General features: G+C 38.0%; 1 protein-coding gene across 1 annotated transcript; it reads left to right on the forward strand.

Annotated features, from left to right (window-relative positions):
- Positions 1–1,293: 1,293 nt before the first annotated feature.
- Positions 1,294–17,162, forward strand: LOC143987695 (T-box transcription factor T-like). The gene is made up of 8 exons (XM_077486631.1): positions 1,294–1,673; positions 7,968–8,232; positions 8,904–9,038; positions 11,150–11,211; positions 11,450–11,511; positions 12,989–13,165; positions 14,130–14,262; positions 15,410–17,162. The coding sequence occupies exons 1-8, from the start codon at positions 1,468–1,470 to the stop codon at positions 15,672–15,674; spliced, it is 1,305 nt and encodes a 434-aa protein (XP_077342757.1). The 5' UTR covers positions 1,294–1,467; the 3' UTR covers positions 15,675–17,162.
- The last annotated feature ends 4,189 nt before the right edge of the window (positions 17,163–21,351 follow it).

Here is a 21,351-nt window from a genome sequence, read left to right on the forward strand (position 1 = left end):
TATATATTTTAATATGATATATTCCTTGCATTTACATGCCTATAAGATACATATTCATACACAGTTGCAGATAATGCACTGCTCTCCTTGCATATTGAATATTTTTTGGGTAGCACATTGAGCTCTTGTGTAAACAGAATGCTATTGTGTATGGGGAAATTAAGTATTTCCTGCTGATCTTCACCTTCCTACTTCAGCCCTTTGTTCCCATGGGAAGGTAATACTAAGCAACAGTCGATAACAAGAGATCTCAGCTGTCGGGGAATAGTAAAGAATTTATAATTCCAATAACCTGGACAGCATTAGGATCTCCTAAATTTTTGGGATCTTTAAAGTGGGTAAGCCTTTGTGCTCTGTCAGAATTCAGGTAACAAGACTAAAGCGTCTCATACCCCATGTAGAATTTTGTTAAATTTTTTTTATTTAAGGAGCATTCGATTGATTTCCCAATGATTAATGGTGTCAAATTGAATGTGCATTTTACCTGTTTAAGAGTACATGCACACTGTTTTAAAAAGAAAAATGCATTTTTCATTTAAAAAATCCTGCATCTGAAGCATGCATTTTATGCTTTTGCGTATATTCGTAGATGCAAAAAGTGCATTCTAAGGTTAAAAACAGAGCAGGGCGATAAAGAACTAAAAAGTAATGCTTTTAAATGCATAGGCATCTACATGTTTTGGTGCCAGAAAAAGTATGCCTTTATGATCAGTAAAAATCTCATGGCTGTGTGCATGTACCCTAAAGCATCTGGAATTTTATTCAATTAGCCGGTCTGGGCAAAATGTTCGGGGCTTTTGAATTAAATTAGTTGACTAAATGATAACAAGAAAGAGCATTCTGACAAACAATTTTTCTATGAACATCCACATAAAAATCAAATTGTGTATGCCTAGCTTAAGGTATTTTATTTATTGAATTCTTTTACTTGGCTAACTAAAGTTTTTTCTTTTGATGAATTAAGGGAAAAGGAAGAACATGATTTCCTGTAGAGTTTTGTCTCCAAGACATCACCCATAAGTGACAGGAAAACATGGAAGTCCATTTACCTAGACACCTCTTGTTTTTAAGCCCTAGATTTGAAATTTTAATTCTGCCAGGTGTTAATTCCTAATGAAGGCTATTACACTTAAAGCAGGTTATGGGGCTTTGGGACACACCTCTTCCTTATGGCACCTCTGCTTTTCCATGTAGGTGCAAACATTTAGATATTTACATACACTCTCACTTAATCTACAGGGCAATTAACCTGAGAAGCTTCTGAAAACCTGAAGGAACATTCACTGACCAATCAGCAGCAACAGTAATGAAGATCAAAAGAAACTAACCACCAATCATGAAACTCTCAAGAGCATCTGATCTTCTGTGTGGCATCAGCTTTGATTTAGAAAGGCAGAAGACTCGGGGGGTTGTGGATTGTTGGAAGACGGCAGGCACTAGTGTTGTCACTTAAGTTGGCACTTAAACATGAGTATCAGTGGAACAGAAAGCTGTAGCAAGAACTCAGGGTGCAGGATGGATCATCTTCTCACTGCTGTAAAAAATGAGCTACAGGCTGGCAGTGACAAGGGAGACCCTACAGAGAGGGAACTTAAAGTTGCATTAGAAGAAACCGATTTATGGTTAAGATTCAAAGAACTCACAAATGAAATGATAGTCACCAAGAATGGCAGGTAAGTTTTTCATCAAATGTCTTCTTCATATGTGTCTAGCAAATGAATTAATAATTACAATGTGCATGGGAGATAAGCATTAGAGCCCTTTAGGCTGGAGAATGCATTCAGGTTTTTTTTATTATTTGGAAATATATATATATATATATATATATATATATATATATATATATATAGTTATTTGTCATAGTACTTTTTACACACTTAATTTGGTCTTCATTCCTGTGATAATTTCACATAAAACATAGTTGAAATCTACATCTAGAATATAAAAGAGAATGGGACATAAATCAAGTTTATTTTCAATGATTTTGCCAATATATGGTGCTTCAGTAGAGTGAGAATTTGGAATTCTTGGAAACCTTGTTGCAATCTGGTTTTGTTTGCTGTTTTATAGCGAGTTTAAACTGTAACATATAGTAAAATATTTAATTTTCTTTATTATCTAGAATATTGTACTGATTTACTTTATTTTAACAGCCCTTTTTTTTACTTCTTTAAAAATATAAATAAGGTATAATGAAGAATAATACAGATTGAACTTTAAGATACAAATTTTTTATTAAAGTTAATAATATAATTTAATTTAATAACCATATTGACTTGATTTGAACATTTGCCCTTCTGTGCATTCTAATGTACATATTTCCACTATAGTACTTACTGTAGGTGACATGCTATCCCTAGATGAACAAACAATATAGTACAAGTTTTCTGTTCTTTGAAAATCTTGTCAAGTGCTGGGTACTACCATATCTTTTACATTCCATCTCATTGGTCACAAGTTAAGGCTTATGGTTGCCATACATGGAACAATTTTATATATGATCATATTTTTTATAGATTTTCTGTCAGATTGAAAAAAATGATAGGAAGATTGAAAAGTTTGTTCGATGGGTCATACACTTAATGATGATACTGAATTGTCTACTTTCCCATGATCAGATTTTCTATTCAGGCCATTCAGAATCATTTTTATTAAACAGTTTTATATTTAAATTGATGGATGGCACAGTATATGTATTTATAGATCCGATCATAATATCCCATTCTGTGAAGAATGATTTGATCAGATTATTAAGTGTATTGTGACCATTACACTCAGTTGCCAAACTCTAGAATATATCGATGTGGTGTGCAGTAACTCAAATGTTACTGATTGTGATGTATCTTGTAAACAGTAGTATACAATGGTAGGTTAAATTAGAGCTGTGTACTTTTAATGTTTTTTTTCCAATTAAAAGCCAAACCACAGCCAAAACCGTTTTTATTTTGGGTAGAGTGGGAAAGGGTTGGAACCCCTGGCAGGTATTTTTTCCTGTCTGTGTCCGCATTAGGGAGATTTCCTCTCACTATGCCAGGGCCAGGTGGGAGGATGTCAGAGCTACAGTACCTAAAAAAAAGAATATCCTCTAATGTGGATAGAGGCCACAACATGACACTGTTTTTAAAAATGGAGTGGGTATAGACTAGTACCTCTGTGAGTTTTTTATTGCACTGTATCTTCCTACCCTAGTGACTCCCCTCATTTCTTCTCCCGGTGTCACAGGGATAAAAAGTGAAAGAAAGTCTCCCAATGGTGATACAGACTTCAATAAAACCTGACAAAAGGCCTAACCCTTCCCCATTCTATTCAATACTTAGAACAAAAGTTTTGGCTGGAGTTTGACTTTAAAGGTAACCCATCACCATAAAAAGTGTACTAATGTGCTTTATTGCACTCCAGGTTGCCTACAAATACATGTCTTTTTTTAAAAGAGTGCTTCTGTGTGTCCCAAGGACCCTTAAACTTATTGCTATAGGCTTAATAGACTAAAGTCTATTAAGAAATGCATTAGAAGTGTACAATTTCCCAGATTGCTTCTTATTTTTCACATTATTCATACAAAATTCATCATGCAAAAGGTTACACTGCAATTCTGCATGGAAAAAAATACTAAACTTAATTTTTTTGTACCAAAAATTCTGTATGTAAAAAAATAATTTCATGCCAAAGTGTCATTGTACAAAGTGTGTACAATGACAACCAGCAAAGTGCATACCACTACCAGGGCACCAAACTATATCCAGAAAAGTCTTTCCAGGGTCACCAAATTTTGAATGCAGGAATAAATCACAAAGAACAGCCAGGTCAGTGGTATAAGTACTAATGAGTCTATTCCCACAACTCTGTCCCAACAACCCAACAACTTTGTCCTTAAGTAAAACCTTGTATACACGATCAGATATTCGGGCAACCTTTCATCCATTTTTGGTTGCATGCTAGTCTAATGTCGAAAGTGAAGAGGTTACTCACCATACAAAAATTCTCGTTGACAAAATACAACGTCAGAAGTGACGTAATGTGTTGAATAGTTTTGTATGTATTCTTTAGTTTCTGAGTATGCGTAGTCTTGCTCTTATGATTTTTTTCGTACGAAACCCGTACTAATTATACAAAAATCAGATGTTGAGTTCACATCCACCAAAAATGTTTTAATCTGAACAATCCAGCTTTTGACAGACGAAAAACTGTAATCGGCTGTCGAAAGCACTGTACTAATGATCCCAAAATTGGCAGATAGTTTGTTGGACAAAATTTTACTTCCAATTTTCGTATTGTATGTACTATTGTATGTACAGGCCTTTAGAGATATATATCGAAAATATCCTTTTTCATGACAAGAGACTGCTGTCCTGAGAGAAAAGGGTGTACCCTGTTTACACCTTCTCTGGGTAAGCATCATTTTAGCAATGTATGCCATCTTCAGCTTAAAGTGTTATTAAACCGAAAACCCCAAATTGTATATATTGCGATTTATCAATCATTAGATGTGGTGGCTGAATATGTTTTATTTTTTTAAACATTTTCTCTTTCTAGATGGAAGGAGAACAGGGGTCATGTATAAACAGCAACATTATCAGTCTGGGGGGGGGGGGGGTGTTAGTTGTACTAGCAGATTTGAATACACTGATAAATTGAATCCAAACTCCAGCTAAAACTTTATAAGCAATTACAGCAACAGATTTGTTCCTTTTGGGATAATGGTTTTGCTTGCATAATTTAAAGCTGATCATTGTTAGTACCTCTGCCACTGGTAAATGGCTTGTCTCCTTCTAACTGCTACATCTGCAGGACAGCTTGTTCTGTTGAAAAACAACAGACTTACTGGCCAGATCCCCAGGTGAGAATAAAGAAGAAGAAAGACGCCTTAAAAAAGAAAACTATTGCAGCCATCATATCAAAGGCTTGGTAAGCTGCAATATAATAAATGTTTGCTTTTGGGTTTAATACTGATTTAAAGCATAAACAGTCCTCACTGCAAGTTTCCTAAAACGCTTCTACTGCAGCCAGATCAATTTAAATATATTCCAATAACAGGGATCCTTTGCATTTCTCGAAATAGCGAGAACTTGTGGAGCACAGCAAATATGTCACTGCTCAAGATTTAGTTGCAATTATATTTTGCATACTAAGTCATACTATGGGGATTTGCCCTTGCTCTGGTGAGTACTGTCTCCGGTACAGAAAGTGATGGGGAATCCAAAAATGTTAAAGTTGTCACAGGAACAGGAATTGAGAATAACCTTCCAATGACAACTGCCACCTAAAGTTAGAAAACAATGGGCTCTACATAATCTAGAATACATAGACCAGGAGTTCTGACTTTACTGACTACTAATCTAGGTCAGTGATACATAAGATATTGAAGCCTGTGAATCAATATGATGAGCAACGGCAGCCCATGTATTTCTCTCAGCACAGGTTTCTCTTTAAAAGGCAGCCAATCGTACGGTTTCATGCTCTTTACAAAAATGATGATGCAATGTTAAATTGGACACACCATGATGCTTTTCTAAAACCTTTCACTTGTCATTCATGAATCAGTGACGTTTCACATGTAGGGGTTAATTTACTAAAGGATTACGGCCCATACAGACAATACGAAAATCAGATGTAAAAATTCATACGGCAAGCTGTCTGATGATTTTCGGATCGTTAGTACGGTGCTTTTGACAGCCGATTTCACTTTTTCTTCAGACAAAAGCTGGATTTGCAGAGTGTAACATTTTTGTCGGATGTGAACTCAATTTCCAAATTTTCGTTTCATTAGTACGGTTTTCAGACGAAAAAAATCGTAAGAGCAAGACTACGCATGCTTAGAAACAAAAGAATACATACAAAACTATTCAACACGTTCCGTCACTTCTGACATTGTATTTGTCAAACAAAAATTATCGTATTGTGAGTAACCTCTTTACTTTCAACATGAGACTAGCATGGCACAAAAAATGGAGGTTTGGTCATCTGAATATCTAAGCGTGTGTATGAGGTTTTAGAGACTGTTTAATTAACAAGGTGAACGAATACAAAATCGTGTCTGGGGACAATTTAAATAAACTGGATTATATGAATGAAGGGAACACTAAAATAAATGAACATTTACTTTAAAAGGTAAATTGTCTCTACTCCTTTAGTGCATCACTGTCAACCATTTTAATGGATGCATTTGGATAGGGTGAAACCTCTGTCAGACTTTCATTGTCTCTGACTCCAGTGGCAATATTTCCTCCAATTTGTTACTGAAACAGGAAATTGAGGGAAGGGGATGCTAGCAACAATAAAACCCCTTTTAGTAGAGTGGAGAAAGAATAAAACCTTGTTCGGGCACTTAGTGCTGTCTGTGATACAAACTGGCTGTTATGATGACAGGAAGTTGGAAGAAATCTTTTGAATGGGGACATAGGCAGCAAAAATACAGCAAAGGTTTTCTTTTCTACACTTACCAAAAACATGAATCTCGACCCTAAGATTCTGCTAATCAAGTCTTTACAACATATCTCTAATTTACAAACTGAGGGTTTATTCTGAAATGTATGCTGCTAACAAAATCGTTTTACTATGCTTACTTGCAGAGCACCATATGTGACCAATTCAAAATTGTTTAAGCCCTTGTACACACAGTCAGACATTCCGACGGAAAATGTCCGATCGGACCGTGTTGTCGGATAATCCGACCGTGTGTGGGCTTCATCTGACTTTTTCCTTCGGATTGTCCGACCAACAAAGTTTGAGAGCTGGATATAAAAATTTTCCGACAACATGATCCGATCGAGTTTGTAGAGAATTCCGATCAGACAAAAGTGCCACGCATGCTCAGATCAAATTCCTAGACCAAAGCTATTGGCTACAAGCCTGAACGTAGTCTCGTCGTAACTAAATAACACCATCACGTTACGAACTATTGGATTTTCCGACAACTTTGTCCGACCGTGTGTATGCAACACCAGTTTCGGACAAAATCCATCAGAAAAAATCCAACGGATTTTGTTGTCGGAATGTCCAACCACGTGTACAAGGGCTTATAGCATGCTTCAGAACAAAAAAGGAAACAGGAATTTACTTTTCACATGTTGGCTAAGCGAAGAAATTATTTATACGATTTAATGTGTGAAGAATGTGTGATTTAATGCAAGATACAGTATTTCTAATTTCATACCTATGTTTGTGAGTTAAACAAATTCGTATGGAAATTAACATGATATACCATAACTCATACTTTTTGAGTAAAACAAAGTTTTAAAAATATACATAACCAATTTTTTTTATATTTTAAAATAATAATAATTGACTTTAAAATATAAAAGATCTAGAGTACCTGAATTAAGATTGATTATTATTTAATAAGATCATGCATTAAGTGCAATACTGTAGCAGCAGCCTAAAGCAGCTAACCAAGGAGCAGCTTTATGCAGTTTGGTTGGATTATTGAAAAATTATCTCTAATGTGTTGCTTTGTCTATACAAAATTATGCTTTATTTTTTATTTTAAATATTCAGTTTATTACAGTGAATGAAATATCACTGCAAACACAAGGAAGCATTCAATACACTGGTCCGATATGATTAACATAATATAATATATAATAAAATATTATAAAATATTTATTTTTTAATGAGAGGAAACAATCTGTTTTTCACCCCAAGTGTATTATTATGTACATAGATATCAGTTATAATTTACTATCTTTACATGGAATAAAACATAGAATGCCTGCAATTGACTTTATTTTAACAAATACATATGTAATATTGTTTAGCTATGACTATATGAGTTGTAAACTTTTTTAGCTGTTCATATATTTGTCCTGCATAACTATGAAGCAGATTTGTGGATTTCCAATACTCGGCTTCTTTTCAACTCAATGGAGACATTAGTTCTATTATTTTTGTAATTTGTATTTTCTTTATGATGTTATCAAGCTGCTTTTATTTGCACATGTAATAACCAAACCTGTTTTTCTTTATTTTAGGAGAATGTTTCCAGTTATAAAAGTAAATATTACTGGCCTTGACCCAAATGCTATGTATTCATTTTTAATGGACTTCGTAACTGCAGATAATAATCGATGGAAGTATGTAAATGGAGAATGGGTGCCAGGGGGCAAACCTGAACCACAGGTTCCAAGCTGTGTTTATATTCACCCAGACTCACCTAATTTTGGAGCTCACTGGATGAAAGCCCCAGTTTCCTTCAGCAAGGTCAAGCTTACCAATAAAATGAATGGGGAAGGACAGGTAATATTTTACATGTTTTTATGTATTTGCATGTTCCTGTTATTTTTTAATGCCCAGTCCATCTAATCCAGTATAGACAAAAAGCAAATCTAAATAATTTAAAGGAAATGTGTAAATACACATGAATGAATTTGCTTTTTAACTGGTAGGGGTTAATGATAGGATGATGATATCACAGATTATACAAAAATATATGTATAACAATCTGTAGGATTTTGTGTTTGGTATGTCTTCCATAACATAGGTTAATGGTCAAGGACAATAAAAAAGTATATTCACTTTATCATTATTATTATTATAATACAAGAAAATGTCAACATATACCCTAAATACTAACAGAATGTAACAATATAATTAATATTCAGATGACAATATTTTTTCAGGACTTTTAGGGGGGAAAAAAGATTTCCTTTAGTATATTGTCTTTTAAAAATCTAGACTTAAACTGTAACTAATCATCTGTGTAACTTATAAACATAATATGACACAATATAAGAAGTTACAACTTTTTGGTAAGATGCATGGGACAGGCTAACATGCACTAACCCTGTCCTTCAACAAATGAATACTTCAAAGAGTTACCCATCAATATTAAAAATGGCAATTCAGAGCTTAGTCTGTTTTATTTAAATATTCTGTAAGTTATAAATGTAACCATTTTTATTTTTTAGATCATGTTAAACTCTTTACATAAATATGAACCTAGGATTCATATAGTACGTGTTGGTGGCCCACAGAAAATGATCACGAGTCATGCGTTCCCTGAAACACAGTTTATAGCTGTTACAGCTTATCAGAATGAAGAGGTATGGGTCACATTGTCCTATATTTTAGTAATGTGTATTCATAAAAAGCTTTAAGGGTATCCAATAATCGAATGTATATTGTTTAATAATCAAAGTATATTATTATACTAATATTGCTTTCTAAATTGATTCCAAAGGCCTATGAAAAGTTTAATTGTACAGAAAAAATAAAGTAGAAATGTGTGCTTGTTAATAAAAGAGGTTTTCAGGGATGGGGAGCTGGTGGTCATCTGTGGGGGGATGGTTGATTATGCAGTGGAGTAGAGTAGAGAGTGGATAGTAATCATTTTGGGAGGGAGTCAAAAATGATAGTCTAGTGTGGGTGTATGTTGTTGTTTAAGTACCAGGGTGAATAAAGGTGTGCCAATCCTAGTGGTGTAAGTGGACATCTTGTTAAACCAGCCATACATAATGAGCAGAGCCTGGCCGAATTTTGATTCATTGATGGGCACTCTGGTTGTACACAAGACGATCCATCGATTGACTTGTGTACAACCAGCCTGTCCGGTATTCCCAAAAGGTCGCTGGCTATAAGCCAGAAACACTAATCGTGTTTTGGCTGGTTGGGAAAACTGCCCGACAAAACACAATAGCTCTATGGAGGGATTCCCCCATCAACACTAGCTGTGTTGATAGGGGAATCAAGCAATTTTCTTTCCTTCCGCCCGTGGTGGAAAATTACATAATGTATGGCCTGCCTTAGTTATGTTATGCATTACAAGGACATCATGGAGCTTTGGCCTGGTAGCACATTGGCTAAAAGTGTCAGCAGCCCTGTCAAACTCCAGGTAATGTCACAAGTCAAAGTACCTGGCCATGGCATACCTGTGTTCCCTGACCAGAAATGACATCAACAAAGTTGATATTTTTCAAGATAACCTCTGGCTGATATCTAAGAAAAAGAATGCAGGAAAGGGCATGGGGACAACAACATAACAAAGAGCAAACACATTAGGAATATAAAATCAGATGGAGGATAATGAAGAGAGTTCTAGGAATAGGGAATAAAGAACAGGGTGTTGTTTCCTCACCTTCAGCATGGAATGAAAAGACTTGTATGTATCTTTAGTGGGATTAAGATTTTTAGAAACCTTAGTGCTTTCCATTAATTTTTCATAAATGGCCCACTTGATAGTTTCTAAACACTTTTGTAATTGTATGTTTTCACTTTTGGGAAACTGTCGGGTATGTCATTACTCAGCTAGTTTTCATTTTGACGTAATAGTTTATGAGAAGCTATGCCTCCAATCCTCACATACCCTTGAAAATTCACATGTATGTGCTGGCCACTTGGTACACAAGGCAAAACAGAAATTTCTCCATAACAATATTTTCCAGACAGGAGAAACATTTATTATAGCTCTTTCTCATTCCTAGCTTTCTTTCAAAACCCTAAGGTTGTAAGTGAATGATTGTTTTATGAAGTGTACAGCAGTACTGAAAAATACCATAAACAATTAAAACTTTTATGTTTTGATGAATAAACAAAAGCAATGTGGACTGCTTAGGCACAGTAGCAGAATTATAAATGCTAATGCCCTGTTCACACAGTCGGACTTATCAACGGAAAATGTGCGATCAGATCATGTTGATGGAAAATTTGATCGTGTGTGGGTTCCATCAGACTTTTTCCATCGGAATTTCCGACAACAAAATCCAATCGTTCAAATTCCGATTATGTGTAGACAATTTCCGACAGACAAAGTGCCACGCATGCTTAGAATAAATTACGAGACGAAAGCTATTGGCTACTGGCCCGTTTATAGTCCCGTCGTACGTATTCTACGTCACCGCGTTCAGAATGATTGGATTTTCCGACAACTTTGTGTGACCTTGTGTATGCTAGACAAGTTGAGGCCAAAATCCATCGGAAAAAATCCAACGGATTTTGTCGTCGGAAAGCCCGACCATGTGTACAGGGCATTAGAATCTTTTCTTGTTATTTTCATAGTTGTGTTTTTCATTTTCAAATGTTGTAAGATATACTATGTATGGTACGTGAATAACTTATATACAGTGTGCTGTATATATAATGGTCTAACATATGTAAAAATATTGACTTTGGGTATTTTGCTAAAAGGAACTTGTTTGTTTTCTTTTACATTTTTCAGATCACCGCTCTCAAAATTAAGCACAATCCTTTTGCGAAAGCCTTCCTTGATGCAAAAGAAAGGTAAAATATAAAAACATTTTTATTTTTCAGTCTAAGTATAAGTGTGTTTTATTTACTTAAGTTAAAAAAAAATCTAGAAATCCCTAATTCAAAAATAAAGAGAAAAAAAATAGGCATAAAAATCAGCAACTGTACTGTCACCGATTTTCATGCTCATTTTTCCTTTCTCTTTATTCTGTTTATTCTATTTTGCATAGTTTCAGCTCCATGCTACAATAATATATTTTGTGTTTGACAGGAGTGACCATAAGGATTTTATGGATGAAGTGGAAAATCATCAGCAAACTGGTTTCTCACAATGTAAGTGGTTACAATGTGGAAGAAAATATTTTTTTGAATTTCTTAACAATTTCATTCATAAGAAATTGTACATAAAAAAAAAAAAACACATCTAATAATTTGTGTGGAGTAGTGGCATTGATATAGGTGATATACAGGAAAAGCAATCCATATTCAAATGAAGATCATTGGTATTGTTGAGTGCTATTACTATTACCATCTGTGTGGTCATTTGAATCTTGTTTCCTTTAGACAATATTATTGTACATTATTGGTGGTAGAAACACAAATCTTTCTAGCTGTCACTACTGGGTCCAAATTATACTAACACCACCCTGTAAAAAATGCAGTTTACTTACCTGCCTGTTTCCTGGGTATGTTAAATATCTGATACCCCTGCCACAAGCTGTGATTCCTCCTTTCGGCTTTTACGTCATTACAAGGTATACATTCCAGCCACAGAAACTATATCCTGCAGAGGGGGAGGAGGACACACCTGGATGTGTGAAACCTACAGAGGCTTAGGGATCTGCTACGTGTTGGATTTTTAAGACACAGGTCACTGTAAAGGTAGGTATAGAGCATCTCCATTTATGGGATACCTTTACACAATTTGGACCCTGTAGTAACAGAGTCACTTTAAACCCGATTCGGATTGATTTACTAAAGATTTTCATGTTACAAAATGAATGTTCAATAAATGTATTAAATGCAATGGAGCTGTGTTCACTTTGATTACTGAACTGTATATAGTTGTAAAGGGTTCAGAACAGTGTGAGGGATTCTCCCTATATACAACTTTGCTATAGTATTAGAGATTTAAATTAAATATATCAGAAATGTTATGTTTTTAAAGAACACTTCACTTTTGTTTAAAAAAAAAAATGCCTAAAACTGCCCAATCATTCAAATGCTGCTTAATTAAAACCATGGCAACGGACCCCAGTAGTTATTTTTGTAGCACAACACTAGTGCCAGTCATGTGATTATAGCACACAGACTCTCAAATGAATGTTTGAGTTTCAACAGTGGGCGGTAAAAATCTGCAACACATTTTCTAAGATCCTTGCAATGCATACAATTAACATTGAGAGCACAGTATTTCTCAACAAAAGTAGACTTGCACTTTAAAAGAAAGTGTCCTGCAAGAAATTGGGCATTGAAAGGTTTTTTGCTATTACCGTTGTTAGCCAGAAATCCCCTTCTCTATGGTTACATTTGGCTTTATTTGTAGGGGCCTAAGTTCTACCTGCCTGCCTACACATTAGTACACTATCCATCCTTAGGCTATAACTAGCCACCAAACTGCTAGTCGTGTAAGGCTTGCTACCTCACATAAGGAGGGGTATCTGGCAAACAAAGGCAATACCTGATACCTTTTAGAATCGAAGTTAAGACAATTTTAAAATTTATTGAAGATATTCTTTTAAAGAAAATCTGTCAAAGCCAACACGCATGTTAATTATTATTATGTTTTTTTTTTTTTTTGCCTTTTTAGTAAGTAGCTGGCTGATTCCTGGGTCCAGTTCATTGTGTTCTCCTGCTACTCACCATCCTTCATTTGGGACACCTATATCACTTCCTTCTTCTCATGGCTATGAAAAATTTACAACATTAAAAAATCACAGAGCTTCACCCTATCCAAACCCATATGCCCACAGAAACCATTCTCCACGTAAGTAATCCAAAAAAATTAATAATTTAAAATGCTGTAATAAGAAAATTAAGTCTTAGAACTAAATTTTGATGAACATTAGTTATGAAGAATACATTAGAATTGTAGACATATACCGATTACAAGACCAGTCTCAGAGGTTGAAAAAAGTGCTGATTTGGGTGAACTGTAGATTGATGTCATAACTTTCCCTTGTTGTATACATTTTAAAAAGACTTTTCCAAGAAAAGTTAGGGTATTTGATCAGTCTCTCCTCTATTTTACGTACTTTTTTGGAAAAGAAAGGAAAGCATAGGCAGGGAGAAGGATTTATATTAAATAACACTTTTTTTCAACGCAATTTTGAACTCCTTATCCTGACAGCTGCCAGGAAAATTATTTTATGAGAGATAAAAATAGCACTATGACTCCGAATCACAGTTTCTTTGTTTTTTTAATATAGAAAGCAAAAACTTATTTTTTTTGAGTAGGGAACAGAAAGCCTCTATCAGTATTGTTTTTTTTAGATAGCTTTCACCAAAACAGCATCCTCGTAGGAGGATTTTTTATTTCTGTTGCAGTGCTAACGACTAAAATTGTGGGTTTCCTTTTATTTTCTGTGCCACTGACATTGGTCATTAGGACAAATAGAAAGGTACATTTTCCCAGCAGGTACGCAGCAATTGAACTTTACAGGGGTATCAATCTCCCCACTCTATATACACTTGAAAAAAAAGTTTTTGCTTCATAAAATGTTTTAATACCAATGCCGTTATTTTACCTATCCTGTTCACTAGTTTGGCTTGTTTTTAACAAAGACTCTACCACTTTGAGACTCTGTGCAGAAGCCATGGAGAGAATGTGTCCAAATGTTTTCCACAGCAGTTTTTACAAATATCCAACCTAAATGTTCCCTTTCTAAATAAAAAAAACACTTCAGAGAAGCTCCTTTCTAATCATATGTCAATTTATAATTTTCTTACAGCAAGTTACACAGAGAATTCCTCTGCATGCCTTCCCGTATTCCAGTCAAATGAACCTTGGCCTGGTTTACAGATGCAAACACACAGTGGAATGTCATCAATAAATCACGCAAGTGCTATTCCATCCAGTTCTTGGTATGTATTTTTTACTTATGACTGATTTACTTATACTTGTGTATGATTCATAGGGGTTGATTTACTAAAACTGAAGAGTGCAAAATCTGGAGCAACTATGCATGGTATCAGCTTCTAACCTCAGCTTGTTAAATTAAGCTTTAACAAAACAAAACTTGAAGTTAATTGGTTTCCAGTTTTAGTAAATCAACCCTACAGTATGCATATGCACTGTAATATTGATAACGGATGTCTGATTAAAACAACATAATGTGATTTGCTGTTATATCTCTGAGCAATGGCAACATTTACCAGAATAGATGTCTTGGGCCAATATTTAGGGCAGGGATAGGCAACCTCAGCACTCCAGCTGTGGTGAAACTACAAATCCTATCGTGCCTCTGGCTTTATGAGTCCTGCCTGTGATTGTCAGGGAATTATAGCTTCACCACAGCTGGAGACCCGAGGTTGCCTAATCCTGATTTAGAGCATCGGGATAGAATGGGCAGCACCAAAGCTCAAAAATGTACAAACAGTTTAAACTTTTTTTTTATTTCCTTTTCCTTTTCTGGCAACCTCTGGGCCATTGTAGCTAAATTCATCAAAACTGGCTGCAGGGGAAGGGGTGTAGAGGATGTTTAGGGAAATCAGAAATATCTTTAATTTCAGGAATGATTTGCCCATATTTTCCTCTGGGGGACTGTGCAGCTGAAAAAAAAGCTATACATAATTTAGGGGGCATGCTAATATAATAGCACATTTGGGGAATCATTTTTACTAAAATAATTGTTTGGCATAAAGGGTGGCAATTTACCTAAATGTATCAGCATTCTCTAGGAAGGCCTGAATGCATCATCATTCGTGTGTGTCTAGTGCAGCATGCCTAAATACAGCCCTGCCCTGACCATCCTACTCATTTTTGTTTTGTATATCTTTTTTTTACAAAAAGGTGAAACATGCAGTTTCAATGCTAGCCAATCAAGTGCTGATGTTAATTTTATATATCTCTGTACCTTAAACCTGATGTGTGGCTATTGACTATATCTCCATTTATATCTTCTAAAACTTAGAACCCTATATATGGAATGTTAAATTGATTTATAGATAACTGATTATTTTAGCAAATTCCTAAATTATTAACATAATATGTTTGCATTATATTTTGCAGTCAATACCCAAGTTTATGGTCTGTGAGTAACAGTACCATTGCACCAATATCACAAGCAGGAGGAATTGCTGGAGGCCCCGGATCTCAGTACCTGAGAAGTTCTACTGCCCATTATACCCCATACAATCAGATTGTTCCCTCACCTTCTTTGGGATCTCCTTTATATGAAGGCGGAAACACAGACATTGAAGACAACCCATTTGATGTCACAGGACATGACAGGCTAGCACCATCATGGGCGTCTGTGACCCCTCCCTCACTATGAAGAAAGAAAAAAAAAGCAAAGACTGTTTTTCAAAGACACTTCTAAATTTTGTGGTATACACATACAATTAGAAATTGCTTTCCAGACTGAGCATTTATTAATTTTATTAAAGATTTAATGCAACGCTAATAACCAAAATGAACTTGACTGCGGGATCCATATCTTGCAATAGGTCCACCCAATGATGGAGTGAAAAACTTTTACCTTACTATTCCCCAGGACTTACCAATAATTTGACCTCATAACTATTTAAAATAGTAAATACATATTTATTATATCTTTGTCTTTACTTTCAAATTAATTTACCATTGAAGAGTAAACAGCACTGAAAAAACAGCCATTGTGACATATTTTTTGAATGTCAACTCACAGAAAGCTGGGAGTTCTCAACATTGCTCTGTGCCTGAACACTGCAAATTATTATTCTAGATGGTTGCACACAGAGTTTATGCTGTATTATATTGGAGCATGAATCGGACAGATTTTTTAGTAATCTACTATTTAACTAGTGAATTGCTGCATGTTCTCCTTTTACATGTTCTTTTTTGTTTTTTTTTTATAATGTTTTTGATTACTGTAAATAAAGTCAAGATACGTCATGATAGCCAATAGAAGATAATAGATAATTTATTTATACTGCAACTGTACATGCATAAAGCACAAACCAAGTATTTCTTTTAGTTAATTTTTTTTTTTTTTAGGAGTGCAGAATATTCAATTAGCAAAATAAAACAATGTTCATTTGAATCATCCAATCACATGCAAGTCAATATTCAGTTTTTCAAAATTTGTTTGCATATGAGCTTTACTTTCCTAAGTGAGGATTTGCTGCTCCTTTAGTATGTCCTCCCATGATAAACATTTTTCATCTTGCCAAGTGAATATATACCCTCAATAAAACATAGAAGAATAGGAAATGATTGGATTGCATCTAACTCTATGATTCATATAACTGCAGTTTAATTGAGCAATGTAATAAATGTGCTTTTTACTTGGCATGCAACTGTGTTTTTAATGATACTTATATAATACATAGCTTATACATATACATATTACATAAAGTAAGAAATAAGTTAAAAGCGTAATATTTAATATTAATGTAAATTGAGTATGATGACTACGTGTCAGCATAAAATGTGTTTTTGTATCTGTGTTTTATGGCTCCCACTTTTTAACAGAGTTTTAACAGAGTTCAGAAATTTGACCTCCGGAAGAATTACCCCCCCCCCTTCATGACCAGGCCATTTTTTGTGATACAGCACTGCATTACTTTAACTGACAATTGCGCGGTTGTGCGACACTGTACCCAAATAAAATGTTTGCCTTTTTTTACCACAAATAGAGCTTTCTTTTGGTGGTATTTGACCACCTCTGTGGTTTTAATTGTTTGCACTATAAGCAAAAAAAAATCGACAATTTTGAAACAAAAAACAAAATGTATTACTTTCTGCATTATAACATATCCAATAAAAAAACGATTAAATCACACTCTCGCTGTGTGTGCGCCCCAGACTTGCAATCTGCAAGTGGTTATTTAGAAAAATACAATATTCAGAAGAAATATCAGGTAAGATTAACGGTTTTAACTTCATGTACATATAAGCAGGACTTTTTTTCAGCTGGAATTTGATGAAACTACCTCCACCACTTCTGGCTCAGGCCCACTGCTCCCTGCTTACCACTATCACTTGTAAACAAAGCTTTTGTGTTTAAAGGTGACAGCTTGTCTTCCAATGACTCCTGTAGATCTGATCTCCTGAGTGACTCCCACCAGGATGGGGACAAGGGAGATCCAGGTGCCCGGGGTGCAGTGCAGATGCCGACAGTTCCACTGGATGCACTTCTAGTATTTAATACCCTTTAAGACCCTCCCACTGTTAGTGAAGTTTGACCACACCTACTATTTGATGCGGTTTGAGGGGGGTGTGTGTGTGTGTGTGTGTGTGTGGGGGGGGGGGGGGGTTTGAGGGGTCGTGGTTGAGTTTCTGCAATTATTTTCTGAGAAAAAAAGCCCTGCCTATAAGACATAATTTAGGACAACATATATAAAATATTAAAATATACAGTAAAAGGTACATCTCAAGAGACAAATTTATAGACTAAAGAGTAAAGCTGGGTACACACTGATTTAAAGTTGAACAGAAAAAAGCTGACAGGTCGCCGTACCAACTTAAGTGATGTTGGTGCGGCAATCTCCCCTGCTGTTCTATTGAATTCTGACAGTAGTGATGACCCCCCCCCCCCCCACGTGCCACTCGCAGCAATTGGCTGCAATTGCTGATCATATGCTGGTTTTCCAGCATGTCCCTTCATCAAAAGCATGTTGTTAGACACACCGACAAAGTCTGTATGTTACTGCTGAACTGGCTGGTTTTTGGCCTGTGTGTACCCATCTTAACCACTTGCTTCCCGCCCACTGTCAAATGACAGAGGGACGGTGCGGCTCTCCTTCTGGGTGGATCTCATATGACGGCGAACCAGAACGCCCGCTCCCACGTGCCCGTGGAGGCTGACACGGCTCTTTAACCATGTATCCAATCACAGCTGGTCACATGTCTTTACAGGAAGTGCCGCCAATCCGTTCTCCTCACCTCACACTGACAGAGTGTGCGGTGAGGAGAGCCGATCAGCAGCATCTCCTTGCAAGAGAGAACAAGGCATGTTATCAGGGCGCTGATCATTAGTGCCCTGATTACAGTAAAGCCCCAGAAGTGCCACCAATCAGTGCCCATGAGTGCCACCAATCAATGCCCATGAGTGCCCATCAGTGACACAAATCAGTGCCCATCAGTGGCACAAATCAGTGCCCATTACTGCTGCCAATAAGTGCTGCCTTTTACTGCCCATCAGTGCCTGCTCATCAGTGCTGCCGATCAATTCTCATCAGTGCCTCCCATTAGTGCCCATGAGTGCCACACATAAGTGCCGCCTATCAGTGCTGCCTATCAATGCCCACCAGTGCCGCCTATCAGTAGCCATGAGTGTAGCCTCATCAGCGCACATCAGTTAAGGAGAAAAATTACAAATTTAGAAAATTTACTGACAGAAACTAAATTATTATTATTTTAGAACTTTTTTCTTTTTTTAGTAAAAAATAAAAAACCCAGTGGTGATTAAATACAACCAAAAGAAAGCTCTGTTTGTGTGAAGAAAATGATTAATTGTATTTGGGTACAGTGTAGCATGACCGCGCAATTGTCCTTCAAAGTGCGACAATGCTGAAAGCTGAAAAATGACCTGGGGAGGAAGGGGGTGAAAGTGCCCTGTATTGAGGTGGTTAATGAGGAACTACAGTCTGCTCACATAATTTGTCTTTGCCATTCTGAAGCTTCCCTGCAACCGCTTTGCACATTTTCTATATACTGTGATTCTGTACTTGCCAAATATGCTGTAAAAATCTTACTTCATTAAGACCCCATACAAACCATACATAGTTACATAGCTACATAGTAGGTGAGGTCGAAAAAAGACACAAGTCCAACCTATGTGTGTGATTATATGCCAATATTACATTGTATATCCCTGTATGTTGCGGTCGTTCAGGTGCTTATCTAATAGTTTCTTGAAACTATCAATGCCCCCCGCTAAGACCACCACCTGTGGAAGGGAATTCCACATCCTTGCCACTCTTACGGTAAAGAACCCTCTATGCAGTTTAAGGTTAAACCTCTTTTCTTCTGATGTGATAAGTATAACACATGATAGCTAATCCAAATAAATAAGGTACTAAGATCCAAATAAAAGAATTCAAGTCCAGACATATAAATCCTGGATGAACGATAAAAAATTGCAGTTCATAAATAAAATAAAGTGCTTCTTGCAAGTGCTTCTTGCAAAGTGCTCCTTATAAGATCCTCCTTAAATAATGAGCTCACAGAGCGCTTACCTCATCGGCAGCTGAAATAAGCATAAAGAAAACTCCCGGACGTCCAGATACCCAGAGACGACCATCTGGTCAGCCCTCAAACCGATCGGTGGCTCCAGTGATGGTCCGCGGAAAAAACGGCAATAACAGCGAAGGCCAGTAGAGACATCGATAGCACATATATTAAGGAGAAAAGGAGAAGCCTCTCATCGTGTAAATGGTAAAATAAGGATCACACACCCTCCTTATTTTACAATTTACATGATTCGCTACTACTAGAGATTCACTACTTCACTTTCTCATAATTAATATCCTCCAGACCCTTTATTAGCTTTGTTGCCCTTCTTTGTACTCGCTCCATTTCTAGTACATCCTTCCTGAGGACTGGTGCCCAGTACTGGACAGCATACTCTAGGTGTGGGCGAGTCTTGTAGAGCGGGATAATTATCGTTTTATCTCTGGAACAGGGGCGGACTGACAACTGATGGGGCTCCCGGGCAATAGAAGATCATGGGGCCCCCTGCGTCCCAAGCCACACCTGGACAGGGGGACATTTGGGGGGAGCACACAGGGGGACACCGTGGGGGGAGCGCACGGGGGGACACCGTGGGGGGAGCGCACGGGGGGACACCGTGGGGGGAGCGCACGGGGGGACACCGTGGGGGGAGCGCACGGGGGGACACCGTGTGGGGAGCGCACGGGGGAACACTTTGGGGGGGAGAGCACGGGGGGACACTTTGGGGGGGAGAGCACACAGAGGAACCCCGGGGGGAAGCACACAGGGGAACACCGGGGGGGAAGCACACAGGGGAACACCGGGGGGAAGCACACAGGGGAACACCGGGGGGAAGCACACAGGGGAACAACGGGGGGAAGCACACAGGGGAACACCGGGGGAAAGCACACAGGGGAACACCGGGGGGGAAGCACACAGGGGAACACCGGGGGGAAGCACACAGGGGAACACCGGGGGGGGGAAGCACACAGGGGAACACCGGGGGGGAAGCACACAGGGGAACACTGGGGGGAAGCACACAGGGGAACTCCGGGGGGAAGCACACAGGGGAACGCCGGGGGGGGAAGCACACAGGGAACACCGGGGGGGAAGCACACAGGGAACACCGGGGGGGAAGCACACATGGAACACCGGGGGGGAAGCCCACAGGGAACACCGGGGGAAAGCACACAGGGAACACCGGGGGGGAAGCACACAGGGAACACCGGGGGAAAGCACACAGGGAACACCGGGGGGAGCACACAGGGGAATACTGCGGGGGAGCACACAGGGGAATACTGCGGGGGAGCACACAGGGGAATACTGGGGGGGAGAGTACACGGGGGGACACACAGGGGAATACTGGGGAGGGGACACACAGGGGGACACTGGGGAGGGGACACCCAGGGGGACACTTGGGAGGGGACACACAGGGGGACACACACAGTGGAAAACTGGGGAGGGGACACACAGGGGGACACACACAGGGGACACACACACTGGGACACACACAGGGGGGGCACACACATGGGGACACATTTGGACACTGGGGAGGGGGACACACAGGGCAACACTGTGGGGGGATAGCATACAGGGGGTTAGTGTGGAGAGGGGAGAGAGCACACTGAAGACTGGCTCGGGCTCCACACATCTGTACTGGTCACCCCCTCCCTCCGATGGCGGCCCTCCAGTAAAAAAAAGTTTCACTCACCCCGGTCATGCCTGTAATCAATACCGCTAACTGCGTGCTGCTCCCCGCCGGCCCCTCCTCCCTTCTCGTCCGTCCTAGGTGATGTAGTGTACAGTGCAAGCATCGG

This window comes from Lithobates pipiens, unplaced genomic scaffold (assembly GCF_037356315.1).
Source record: "Lithobates pipiens isolate NorthernLeopardFrog02 unplaced genomic scaffold, aLitPip1_a1.2 Scaffold_18, whole genome shotgun sequence".
Classification (NCBI taxonomy): domain Eukaryota; kingdom Metazoa; phylum Chordata; class Amphibia; order Anura; family Ranidae; genus Lithobates; species Lithobates pipiens.